At 41.0% G+C, this 14,308-nt stretch overlaps 1 protein-coding gene and 1 long non-coding RNA gene across 2 annotated transcripts in view; one reads left to right on the top strand and one right to left on the bottom strand.

Moving 5' to 3' along the window:
- The window catches only part of LOC141438421 (zwei Ig domain protein zig-8-like), a 562,997-nt gene extending 552,966 nt beyond the window's left edge, over window positions 1-10,031 (top strand). The window contains exons 5-7 of the mRNA XM_074102289.1: window positions 3,550-3,677; window positions 8,372-8,543; window positions 9,502-10,031. Coding sequence (XP_073958390.1) covers window positions 3,550-3,677; window positions 8,372-8,543; window positions 9,502-9,626 — 425 coding nt within the window. The 3' untranslated portion in view covers window positions 9,627-10,031. The remainder of the gene's footprint in view (window positions 1-3,549; window positions 3,678-8,371; window positions 8,544-9,501) is intronic.
- Window positions 10,032-12,538: 2,507 nt separating this feature from the next.
- The window catches only part of LOC141438255 (uncharacterized), a 3,775-nt gene continuing 2,005 nt past the window's right edge, over window positions 12,539-14,308 (bottom strand). Inside the window, exon 2 of the long non-coding RNA XR_012452466.1 lies at window positions 12,539-14,168. This is a non-coding gene — a long non-coding RNA (uncharacterized lncRNA). The remainder of the gene's footprint in view (window positions 14,169-14,308) is intronic.

Raw genomic sequence — 14,308 nt, 5'->3', positions numbered from 1 at the left:
CCATCCAATAATACGTATACCAGCACTTGGAACTCCCCGAGGCGCTGGCTCCGGCATCAATCCTTTGTCGCGTCAAAGAAACAATTGGTCTCGTCAAGGCGATACCAATTAGCACGCAGCTTCGTTAGTTCGTGATACACCGCGGCGTCCGCCCCGCTAATGAACACTCCGGGGAACTTGACGAGCGTTGGACGCCGTATTTGTGGAGGCTAAGGGTTCAGTTCAGTTCAGTATCATTTAGTTCCTTAGTTGTCGGCTAGTGTCTCATTACCGGGGAAAGATTGGGATTTCTATTTATCTTACCTCCGAGATTACTTTGTTTGTTCTGTCAAGAAGTAGACGCATGTACCATCAGCCAAATAAGTGGTCTATCAATTTTTAAACAAGTTCCTATCAAATGAATGTGTCGCTAAAGTCGAACTTTCAACTTGACGGACACGTATATTGGCATTATTGTTTTATGACATGCAAACGATTATCAACTTTTGGGTGGTAGACCACATATTTGGCTGATGGTACATTATTTTTTTATGTAGCCTGTATTATGTCCCACTGCTGGGCAAAGGCCTCCCCTTTTCTCCGTCACTCTGCCCTGTCCTGGGCATGCACCTGCCAATCGAGCTGATGGTACATAAATCGGAAAAACTATTGGAAATTATTAGATTATTTTTAACGAAATCGTCCAAATTAAGGATGCCTAATAATGGACATGAATGCTGAGATTGTAGACGCGTGGATGGACCTAACTGCAACCTATGATTGAATACCTCATGTACTAGTGTAGTAATTCTCCCAGGTCTCTCACTCTTTACGCAAGAACACAGTTAGACCAGGAGATGGTGACACAAAATATTAGGTCATTTGTACCAGTATGGCGGTTCTTCAGGGGTCTAATTACGGAATGACAAAAAGAAAATGATGGTCATAGTGCTGATACCGGCGGCCCAATCGCGTGGGCGTTAATCGAACGTGTCGGATAAATAAAGAGTGTCGAACGATTTGTTCCACAAAAATGCTTGTATTTTCCGATAGTCGGCGGTATGATAAGCGAGTGAGATAGCGCGATTAAAGAATCTGTGTTGGAATCACACGACTCGAAAGAAGTTAAAAGTTATGTAGAACCATAAAGCTACTGCTCAAATTAAGTTTCTGGCTAGTTGATAAAATTAGTTAAAACTGTAAATTTTTATTACTCTAATCATATTTCAAGTTCAGAGTAATCTTTTACCGACTTAATAAGGTATTTTCGAAAGTGATGAAAATAGAGAAAGAAAGAGAGAAAGATATATAGAACACATGAAAAAAAAATTAAAATCAATCAATTAATATCCACCTATTATAAACACGTATTTTATTTTATATCGAATAACCCAAGTGACCTGAAATAATTTCCGAACGCTTTTCAACAATCAATATCAAGAGCACAATAGCAGCGGGTCAACGTGCCAGCAAGAATGAAGTCGTGGGTTCGATTCCCGCGCCTAATGGAGGCCGGCATCACGACCTGACAGGTGTTGATTAATTGAATTGCAGATTCACATGTACACGGGATTGCTTTTCACGGCCTTTCATTTTAGTAACTTTTTATACAGATAAAGTATCTGGTCCTAAAAGGGACAAATTAAAAGCTTCCGCAGTGGGCAAATACGGGGTGTCAAATGGACAAGCGTGAGAGGAATACATGCGGAAAATGCTGGGGAAATACTGCAAGTCACTTGCAGCGAGTGTTTACATAACATGAAAAAAAATGGAAGTGATGGAGGGACATGTGCATGTGGCATATCCTGTAAATTTAGACGTCTTTTAACTCGTATAAAAATTAAAAAATGTATTTTAAAAAATAAAATCTCAACTGACTAAAAAAACTTCTAATAAAAACTAAAAAGAAACAACTCAAAATCGTGATAGTTTCAAATTTTTTTAGTAATAGGTCCCGACTAATTGTTGAACTTTAAGTTACTCAGTAAAGTTCTTGACGTAGACTTGTTTTTTGTTGAGAAACTTGTATAGTGTAATACCTATAGTAGTTTGTCTAATCGATGACTAAATTACATTAGAGGTCGCTACATACTCGTACAGACAACGTCATAAATAAGTGATCACTTTTGTACCTTGTCACGTTTGAAAAGTCATACGAATCATGTAACGACTGAAAGCGACAAGGTACAAAAGTGATCTCTTATTTAAGACGTAGACTTTACCAGGAACAACTTGGCTAAAGTTAGTCTCAATTTACATGCATGCAGATTGTGGGTGTAATATGCTTACGTCTGGTAGTCATAATGCACTCCGCACATCTCGGTCTTACCGTTCTTAAAGTCGCAGCGCAACTTAAAACTTTATTAGCATTTCGTACGCTAACTAAGCTTTATTGTTGCAATAATGCTTACCGACGGAAAGACTTCCCTGGAACACATACTCAAGGTGCATTTTGCTCCATCGGTAACTTGGGAATAATCACGGCAAAGTAAACTCTACTTTACAAGTAAAAGTTGAATGTTGCTATTGAATTTAAGCGACGGCGACAATAATCTGCTTTCTAAATGTTAAACGTCTACACTAGCAGTATGAAAAGCTCGACAAAAATATAGTAATATTAGAAAATCACTGAAAAATCGATTTATGTAGTGATATGATCTGATATAGCCGATTTCGGCCATGGCAACAACTTCAACTTCGTCGGTGTCCATCATGCGCTCGCAAGTGGCTTACGTAGACAATCTTCTTGAAGAAGATCCTCACACAATGCGGGCACATGAGCACATCGTTCATGTAATTTATGTAGCAGAGCTTGTTTTAAACTGGCCCTCTGCTCACGGTGTGAAGCAGTCATTATAGTACATTTTCGAGTAGTATCTACCAATAAAAATCATCAGAGAATCATCAAATTATACTTAATACAAGTCAATGATAGCAGTGGGGAAGTATTTTATTGTACGGAGTAACGTTAAACACAGCCCTAGTTCTAATTGATTTTATGTTTAGGCCTTTGTTTTTATCATGCAGGTAGTAGAGGAAGTGTGTCATGAGAACTGTCTGTGCTGGAGCTGGGTGTCCAATACCTTTAATACAGTTTTTTCTGCTGACAGTACTTGTTGTTGATTGTTTTTGCGTTGTCATTCGAACTTAACGAGTTCCATTCTGCAGAAACAGTCTTGGCCCGACTACCTGATTTATTCACCAGCCGACTAATTGTTGCCAAAGCCACAACTTAGTTTTAGATACATACCTATACGAAACTAGTAGAAATTGTGTTAAAAAAAATCTTGTGAAAACCAACCTAACCAACAAAACACAGTTCACAGTTCAATATCTCAAAAACGGCTGAACCGATTTTGATAAAACATGTCCAAGAACCATCGCTAGAAAACCTGCTTTCAAATAAAAAGCCGCATTCAAATCGGTCCACCCCTTTAAGAGCTACGGTGCCACAGACAGACACACAGACACACATAGCGATCAAACTTATAACACCCCTCTGTTTGCATCGGGAGTTAAGAATAGCTTGTCTTGGATCTTAAATGAACTGGACCTGTTATATTGTTGCAGTGCCGTCGGCGCGGATCCTGGGCGGTCCGGACCTGCACGTGGACATGGGCTCCACCATCAACTTGACCTGCCTCATCCAGTTCAGCCCGGAGCCGCCCGCCTACATCTTCTGGTACCACGAAGACGAGGTGAGCTGACCACCAGAGGACTGACAGAGAAGGATCTAATTCTTGTTGCCATGTTGACCTATTGCTGCCAATAGGTTGCATTTACCACGAGAATCGGTTCCCAAACTTTATGATTCGATCACCTGCTCAACCTTCTTATGCAGCACGTACGGTCAGCATCAATAGTAGCTGCATACTTTACACCATACAAATGTGTTAAAACGACAGAGTAGATAAGTGATCCGCTACTTTTGATGCTGACTGTACCTACTACGAAACGCACGCGGAAACAACGGAGTCGTAGTTGGCAATACAGAGCGCTGCTGCCCACTCACACATTAGGCCTTAGTCGCCTTTTACGACACCTACAACAAGTTGGGCCAATGCCAAAACCCGGGCACGGTAACATTCTCATTGCTTCAAGCTGATTCTTTTTTTAATAAGGACTTGTCTTCATTCAACGTCGAATTAATAAAGACCAAACTCCAACTGGAAACGAAAAACACACGAAAAGTTCTGACGTGATTCGCATCACAAGCTTTTTCGTGTCAATCGATACCCGATTTATCGGCCGAGATAATATAAATCGCATCACAAAATTCACGTTTAATTGTAGTTTATAAAATAATAATAATAATATTCATTTATTTCAAGCAAACATGACTCATAGAAAATATAAAAAGAAAAGAGAAAGAAAAAACAAAAAAATTTCAACATGTCAACAGAATGACATGACACATGACATGATGATGATGAGGTTATGCGGGGTTATTTATAGTTTTGTACTTAAGCAGTTTAATGGAACTTTTATAATAAAATGGTTTCACAAAAAACCTTGTGTTTCCACGCCACGCGTTCAATGTCTGGAGCGTTTTGCTGACATTCACCTAAATGCCTTTAAGTCAAGTCTTTAAGACTTATAGTCTGAACCTGCAAAAAATCGTTCAAAAATTTCAAAATTTCAAAATAATTTATTTCACAGGATTTTAGGTACCTTAAAAATAACACAAGAATCACTAAAATGAACACTATAAAAGCATTTTTCGATCAACCACTTTTTCAGAGCTCGTTTAAATTTTATGAAGGTTAGGTCTTTTATTGTGTCAGGCAGCTTGTTAAATATTTTTATACTCATTATATAACTATTCCTAGCAACTAGCGACAATCTTGACAATGGAATGTACAATTTATCGTTCAAGTACAATAACATTCATTCATTCGTCACCATCATCACACTGCTTAACGATATGTTAAAGGTTTCTTTGAAATTCAATGATCTTTGACAAGTTTACATTTTTAATTAAGGTATCCTCTTCCTTTGAAAAACCTTATCATTACCTGGCTTTTTCCTGCTCGATCTTTAAAGTGAGCGATCCGATCTAGTTCATTCGATCAACTGAACTAGTCCAGTCCTTTAGTTCAGTGGTTCAGTGATCACTGAGATTTTGCGTCTCAGAATGAATAGGAACAGTTTCAACGAAAATACAAACTGAAATATGGATGCACAGAAAAAACCCAGAAAAAAAGACCAGCGCTGGGAATCGAACCCAAGTCCTCTGCATTTCGTGCTGCATGCACCTACAGCACCACTGGACAGGAGTATAGACACAAATTTCTCTCATGCACCACACATTTCAGCCAGCTTTTTTTCTTAATCACTTAAGCAATTTTGGAGTCTTTTTGTATTTTTCATTTCAACTCCAAATTTGTTACTTTTACGGGTATCCCGTGAAACCATATCGAAAATACAAACTGAGACATGGATGCACAGAAAAACCAGAAAAAGAAAAAAGCAGAAAAAGAAAGAAAAGTGCTGGTCTCTTTATATAATAGTCTCGGTATACGCAAGACTAGAAACGAAAAGAACTGTATAGTAGTAGAGTAGAAGTGACAATTTGCCTTGTTGCGATTACGTTAGAAGCTTTGCTAGTTGTCCCGTTTGCACTGCATAGTCGGTCAGACTGCGGCAGTGGCTTCCCATCGTACAAGCAGTTTCAGATGAACTATGAATGATGAACTAAAAGAACGATAAACTATTGCGATCACACAAAACGAACTAACACTTAGTTCCTTTCAGGCATAATGCATTCCTAACTATTCTTAGTTCCTGAACTTCTCAGGCCTATCAACCCTCATTTCTGTGATTGTCAGCAGGCGTCATCTTCCAAAAATGTTATTGGGCTTTCTGCAATTCCAATCAGTTCCCAACAAAGGGCTCGTTTGCATAAAATTAAGCGTAATTGTTTCGTCGCGGGCTCTCGCTTCCGCCGGGGACAGTGTCTTTGTGCGGTGAGCGCGACGGCGATGGGGCTTGACTTTGATGGACACTATTTTTAACGCAATGAGGGCTATCGCGTATGAATTCGCCACTAGAGGCGCTAGTGTAGCGTGAGGTCTCCGAAATGTCAAATCTCATAGTTTTTGGGTGAGCTACGCGGGTTTATTTATAATTAGAATATTTTTGAGAATATTTTGCATTATCTGAAATTAATTATGGCAAATATGCGTTCCGGGGCAATGAATGTCTGTGTTCTGAGACAGTTTTGTCTTTCGGAAACCTTTGTCCTCCCTTTTTTCCGAAGCACACGGGGACTATGCAACACTGTGGCATGCTCGATATTTTTATGGTACGGTTTTAAGGTGTATTAAATATGATTTTAATCTAAACTTTGTTTTCACGCCCGTAATAACAGACTTTGAAAGCCATACTTAAAAACCTCACGCAACAGTGCGCCATCTAGTGAGAGAAAAAACGATAGCCCTCATTGTGACGTTAAATAAAGAAACAAACACTGAGTATGGAACTTATGCAATTAGTTGATGATTTAAAAGGAAAGGAATTCTAACTTCGGTGTCCGTACGCAACTTGGGGTCGATGCTTCTGCTTTGACGGCCAGTTTGACATTGGTTTGTGAAATAATCATGAATAAAATGGCCGTTTATATATAAATTCATATTTTTCTGATAGCTACCTTAATTAGCAATCAAATGAGACTAAATTAAGATCCGCACCCCCACACACATTCAACATAAAATAAATTAAACTTAACTTCAATCACAGCACACCCCACTTCAGTAACCTTTTTATGTGGTCTATCCGAGGTGGGTGTGGGTGGTAATCCGAGTTACTTTATTAAACAAGTAAAAATATAAATTAACAAGATTAATTTCCCATTTTTAAACACTTTGTACACCCCACGAACCCTCATGGTAACATGAGCATCTCATCTCATTCTTCCCGCGTGTAATATTTAAACAAATCTGTACCTTCATTATCCCGATGCGATCGGCGCGGCTACTAATATATTAATCACCTGTAGATGAGACCCCCTCCGCGCCGTGGGGGTTGTTTACACGGTACGCCACTAATTAATCTAAATTGGGTCGCGGCAGCAACGAAACTTCGCGATGAATTAATTCTCTGTCGCATGCGGCATGTGGCGCGCGGCATGCCCCCCCCTGCCACGCTTTATTAGTTTCGCAACTGATTGTACGCTTGAATACTAATCGACTCGTTACATGAGTTGTTGAAGGGGAACAAAAGCAATAAATCTGCGATGCCATCGCCGAATTGACGCCTCGCGCGGACGCGCGCCGGACCAATTAGCCGAGATATTGTTTCTGATTAACCATTTAAAACTTTTAACTTTTCGAGAACTCGATTTATTCCACCTGTGTGGGTGTGAAATATCTACTCTGTATGTAGATCTGCCGGCGGCACGACGAGTGTGTTCTCTCTTCATTGCGTGGCTGAGAGGCTCGCCGCACAGAAGTTACCATACAACACACGCAATGAACAGAGGAATGTTGGTCGCGCCGCCAGTCGCGCTTGGTCGTCACTGTGCCCTGATGACGGTGCTCCCACTGGTACCGGCCGCTGATGATATGTGCTGTCTGATGTAATGTAGTGCATCTCTTAATGCCGATAGATGATGTATGTAGATGATTCACTGCTCTAAGACAAAATAACAGAATAAAAATTTTCGATGATTCATCATTATCATCCCAGCCTATATTCGTCCCACTGCTGGGCACAGGCTTCCTCTTGGAATGAGAGGGCTTGGGCCGTAGTTACCACGCGGGTCCAGTGCGGATTGGAAACTTCACACACACACCAGGAGGTTTCCTCACGATGTTTTCCTTCACCGTAAAGCTCGTGGTAAGTTTCAAATGCAATTTCGCACATGTATTCCGAAAAACTCAGAGGTGCGAGCCGGGGTTAAACCCACGATCCTCTGCTTGAGAGGCCATAGGTCAAACCACTAGGCCACCACGGCTTACAATCAATGATTACTGACATACGAGTAGGTTGATAGACAGACATAAAAAAATTAAGATTTTTGAACCTTTTCTGATTTCTGATAAGACCTTTCTTCTTACCAAATTTCAAGTTTCAAGCATAAACAACCGAAAGAGACCTGTATTAGGTTTTTCGGACGCAGAAAGTTGTATTTACATTTAGGTTAGATAAGTTATGCCAGGCGCGCGATTATGGCTACCCCACTGCCCCCTGGCGTCCAGAGCCTATACGACGAAGTGCAAAATTCGAACTTCGTATCTTGCCGTCCCCCTTTCGCTTATATTATTTAATACGAGAGTGAAAGGGATGGTACGACACGAACTTCGATTTTTGAATTTCGTAGTAGCCCCTCAGTCTACAGCCTTAGATGAATACAGCTGTCCCTTTCCTCCGTGTGAACGTGCGTGTGCGTTAGCAGGTGATATCTTACGACTCGTCGCGCGGCGGCGTGTCCGTGGTGACGGAAAAGGGCGCCGCCACCACCAGCTACCTGCTGGTCCAGGACGCCGCGCCCGCCGACTCCGGCCGATACTCCTGCTCGCCCTCCAACGCGGAGGTCGCCTCTGTGCGCGTGCACGTGCTCAACGGTCAGTACACACTATACCCACTACCGTATCTATCCATTCCCCAAAGTATCCACTACCCTATGTACTCATCCATCTCTGCAATACTCAGTCATTCCCTACACTACCTACTCACTCCATAAGCACCTGGTCTATCTACCCATTTCTCACACTACTAATTCCACCCATTACCCATACCCATAGCCTCAATCCTAAACATCCATTTACAAACTACCACTTCATTTACTACACAGTCTAATTTACCTATTCTCTACAGTTCCTATTCCATTCACTGCCCGATGTACCCATTATTTACCTAAACTAACCATTTCTCCATGTACCCATCCATACATTCTCTAGCCCACTACCTGAGTTTACCATACGTTCTACATACTACCTACTCCATCCACTATCCGGCCTACCCATCCATTCATTACACTACTTACCACATGCACAACCGGATATAGCCATTCTTTCCCTATACTGCCCGTTCCATCCACTACTCACCCATCCATTCCCTACATTACTCACTTCACCCGCTACCCGATCTACCCAACCATTCCTTACATTAACCACTCCACCCACTTCCCAATCCACCCATTCGCCCCTTACGCCACTCATCTCATCCATTACCTCATCTACCCATCCATACCCTATAACTTCATCAGGAATTTCCTATTTCTTAAGAATAAGTTTAATAAAATAAATATAAAAATCAAAAAAATCCTTTATATAATTAAAAAAGAAAAAGTAATCAGTAATTTGAATTTAATTTAATTTTGTTTTGTTTTATTTTTTACTTGAATAAAGTGTGTATTTGGTTTAGAAAAGAAAACGATAAGTCTTGTGGTCTAGAATCCGTTAAGTAACTACTTCAACTGTCTGAACCCTCTCAATATCGTGGCCAGCTCTAAAATTTTCGGCTATAGGTCCCGCCTGTGGACTTTACAGCGAATAATCCAAATTGTCATATTGTTGTCAGGCGAGCGGCCGGCGGCCATGCAGACGGGCTCGGCGGGTCTGTCCAACAGCTCCCACTGCATCGCGGCCCTCCTGGCGTTGGCGGCGCTGCATGCGCGCTGGCTGCAGGCGCGCCTCGACAGCTGATCGCCGCGCCGAGCCCAGCGCCGGCCTTGTAACATACTGTATAAAGCATAGGATAAACTAACCACTTAGCTGTTTAAGCTCGATTAAAGCCAAGCAAGTAAAGGTCTTTGACACTAAATGCGAATCGGCTAGCTGTTTTAATGGAACGGTTTTTTAAAGCTGCGATTAACCTGTCATCCTGTCTGGTCTGGGGCGTATCCATCCAGAGATAGATAAGGGACTGCAACCCAAAGTATCAGAGTTCTACCGTGATAAATCTTGAAGCATTTAGAGTCTTTAAGCAAAAGTATAAGCGTTTCGCTGACTTTTATCTAGTTCATGCATTTATATTTTTGAGAACTTCACTCAGTGTCATAAACACTGCCTAGAGTAAGACTATGAATCACAATGAACGCTTGTATGCGATTAAAACACTAGGTCAGAGTCAGAGTCAATAGCACAGCCGGAACGAGTTAGGGGAGGACATCTGGGGCTCCACAAGGAATCAACAAAAAAGATTTTAAAAATATATATCTTTTTTTTCAGTAGTAATTTTTCGCCTTAGGGGCCCAAGGCTTCCTGGCCTATAAATCTGGCCCTGATCAAGTAAATGCAAATATGTTTGAGGTGATTGGTAATTGAAGTCATGTAAAAGTGAATTAAAACCTGCCGTCAAAGCCAAGCCAATCGTAAAGCAAGGGTTAGCTGCTCGTGTTCAGTGTCGAAAGATCAATAATTTTAATCACTTCGGAAAGTACGCAATAATGTGACACTTGATTATCTGCAAGTCGCTATAAATTGTAGATCCCGGCAATTTTCCAATTATCTCCAACGCGGCACTTCCCGGCGCGATAAATCGTGGGATAAAATTTAATCGGAGTTGTTTTGACTCGGTACGGACTTTGCACTGGACTCATGGATGTTACGGTGTTTCTGACCTATGATGTATTTATAGGAAAACTTAGTTTTAGGATAATAAGGACTGTTCAACCCACAGAACTAGTATTGAGGGGAATAGAATTGCTACGCGAGCTATCAAAAGCTATTTTTGTTTTCCGAAAAAGTGGGGATGGGAAAAGGTTGTGCTGTGAAAAGAATGACATTTCATCATCAAATACAAAAATATAAAATGATCACCTATTGTAAGAGGCAAATAACGATATTGGTTCTGTAAAAAAATACAAACGACATTTCTATTCCTTAAATCATTAGTTCCGTGCACTAGACTCTTGAATGTTATGGTGTTTCTGATCTATGGTAGATTTAAGGGAAAACTTAGTTTTCGTAATAACATCTCTGTACAGCCTGTTGTGTAAGTGGCATTATAGCAAAGCCTGATGTGGATGCGCTAGCTAGGTTCATCCTCAAGCGATATGCGAGGAAACGGCGAGAAATTGAAGCAATCTCTAAATTCACATGCAGTTCAAAATTACGTGCATTTATTTTTTTACATAATTGTGCATGACAGATGTTTCGATACATTGATTTAAGTATATTATAAACGTGGCAACATTTTGAACCATAGATTCCAATGAAATACCTGGCTGAAAAAAAAATCTGGCTGGAATATTCCATATGAATTAGAAAACACTTTATTTGTTCTAAATTTCTTAATTTGACAACAAAGCACCTGAAGTTTGAGATCTTGATCTCTTAAGATCTGATTGTAACAAAACTCGTAGCCGATTCAATACTAGGTGATAGCATCAAAGTCGTCCAATGAGATCTTCGCTTCATGCGGGCTTCGCATCGCACCATGCGGTTTCATTGATCGGGCTCTCACTAAAGGTGGAATTCCGAATGCTCAGAAAGAGCGGTAGTACAAAATTCTATCAAACTATATGACAGCGTGTAGGAACACATGACAGTGACGCGGCGTCATCTTAGAACCCGTCCACAAGGCGTCAAGATTTGTCGTATATACTACCTATCGGATCCTGCAAAACTGAATAGTGTGTTCACCTAGCTGCCTGGTTTTATATGATATTCCAGATCTGTTTTTTACAGGATTCTTGTTCCGAGCGTTGCGGGAATGCGAAAGTATTAAAATACTGTTGCCACCAAACGGATCTGGCATTTTATCGAAAAACCGAACCGATTTGCAGTCGCAAGATCAGATGATACATTTTGCAGATACATTCTACAAAAAACAGTTCCCACAAAGAATCGAATGTCTGTATCGTCTGTATGAACGGGCTGTCACTGTATACCTGTTCTCTCGCACGCTGTCGTATAGTTTAATAGAATCTCGTACCATTTGCTCTGACGCCGCGTTACTGACGTGGCGTCAGCGTCGCTGCCACGTTGCTCGGGATCCCACCTTAAGCAATGTGAAATCACAGTTATTACACAGAAGGGATTTACGGGGTGAATCAAGTGCTCCATTCGCAGTTAATTAAATTCACCCGCATCCGAGACGCGTGAGGAAGTTGGAGGACTGAAATTACCGTACACATAATATAAATAAGTGACGCAGCGCGAGAGTGAAATCGTGCTACGTTATTTTTATTTGTAGGCAGTTTTCAACAATAATTTACTCCTAAGAAGAATGGCTACGAATTAACCCGAACCATGTCGAGCTAAACTCGATTTAAGACGTGAGTTATCCGGTAAAATATCATTTAATAATTTAAGTAACATCAATGATGATAACTTTCAGTTAATCCACGTTCATCCTTTATGTTAAATACGGTTTTGCTACATCTTCATGCAGCTGAAATTAGGTCATTGGCTCAATAAATTGTACTTACACAACCTAGTCACTTATTTCAACGCAACATTTTTTTTATTTATAACTAGTAATTTTAACAGCTGGCCAAAGACTGTGCGGAGTGGCGATTACTCAACCGACAAGAGCATAGCTCTTAAATTTAAGAAGAGAAGAGAGATATAACTAATTGAATATTGATCTGGTTTCCAGGGCTACAATATAGTTTATTAGATTAGCGTTTTAGAATTATTGTTTGACGGTGTCAACCCTATTGACATTGAGGGTGTTGGTGGATTTGTGTAAGTTCCATGGCCGTGGATGGGGGTGTTTTGGGAAGTTGACTTGCACGTCGCTGCAGCGCCGAGTCCTTTGAAGCCGTACGATCGAGCGTTTGTTTCGTTGATTGCTTGTAGCTTGAACTCTCAACACCAAATAGTGTCGTACAAACAAAACACGAACATACAATGTATGTTTCATGAATCCAATTGTAGAATTGTAGCTAGGTGAGAAAATACTACTTTTTCAGAGCTCGTTTTTATAACAGCCAGATTTATAAAACGAAATGGCATTACAATTGGTCTTTCCAATTCCTTTGGCTATGCGATGCACATAAACAAGCACCCCTGACTGTCATTCAATCGGTATTAAACACTTTTTGTATAACAACGCTCTGGCTAATAAAGTAAATCATAATAATACGTTTAACATAACAACAAAATGCATAACTGTTAAAAACTCGATTTAAGACGTGAGTTATTCGGTTCTATTTTCACTAAATATAATTGAGTCTCATACTCGTAGTTTCATGTTCAATAAAGCACTTTCCTAACCGTTATCGTTGATGTAACTGACTCCATTCCCTTGACAACTGTCATTCTAAAATGTATGTGTTCTATCTCTGCCTGTTACTAACACCGCCGGTAGGGAGCTGGTTAGTGAGTAAACAAACGTATGTCTTCTTAGTCGGACACTCTTGTCATTGTGGTCGTGGTTGCGCAGACGAGGTACACGGAGAGATGTTCGGTGGGTCGCAGACCTTTTCGAGGACAGCCCTCTTAGCGATGTGCTTCCATTTCTGCCGGTTAGAGGCGTTGCGAGTACACTGGACCATGGTGGACTCAGTAGCTTTTTTAATCAGGTCAGTCCAGCGAGTTGGTGATCGGCCGCGTGCCCTCCTGCCTTCCACCTACCCCTGAACCACCAATCTCTCCATTGAGTTCTCATTTCTGGAGATGTGACCAAAGAACTTCAGTATTCGTAATTGCACAGTCGACGAAAGCCGGTCTTTAATATGAAGCTCTTTGAGGATAGAAAGATTGGTGCGCAATGCCGTCCACGGGATCTTTAAGAGACGCCTCCAGCACCACATCTCCAATGCGTCAATTTTACGGTGATCCTGCAGTCTCAGAGACCAAGTTTCGGCTTCATAGAGAAAGATCGGAAAAACCAGACATTTCATCAATCTGACATTTCAACAAACGTATGTATTGAATGTTAAATTGCAATTATACCTACACGGTTTATTGTGTTACAAGTACCTACTATAGCCAGCACAGCTTAGCCTCGTCAATAAATTTATCGATATAAATCATTTACCAAATCAGTTAGGAGGATAACGAAAGTAACCATGCGAATGAAATCAACTTAACTAATTAGTGCGTATTTTATTAATTGATTATGAGTTGGCTGCGGCGCCGCTCCGAGTTGGTGCGGAGCCAAAAATTAAAACGGTGGCCGGACCTCATGTGGCCTTCGTCCTGCCATACGCGAGACTGGCCCGAGTTTATGAAGCTATGTTAACTAGTAGCATTTGGAAAAACTATAGAAAAAGCTAAATTAAAATAATCCAGTGACTATGGCACTTGTCCCACCGCCGACGATGAGCGAGAAGCAAGTAGAGCGAGTAACTAGAAACGAGTGGGTGAGCGCGAGAAGCGAGTGTAGTTTTCGTCGCTGGCTGTAAGCGAGTGGTTCGCGTGCGACGGGCGATTAC

The sequence above is a fragment of the Choristoneura fumiferana genome, chromosome 18, assembly GCF_025370935.1.
Source record: "Choristoneura fumiferana chromosome 18, NRCan_CFum_1, whole genome shotgun sequence".
Lineage (NCBI taxonomy): Eukaryota > Metazoa > Arthropoda > Insecta > Lepidoptera > Tortricidae > Choristoneura > Choristoneura fumiferana.
Note: the sequence above shows the minus strand (reverse complement) of the source record. Positions and strands in the feature narration are given on the sequence as shown.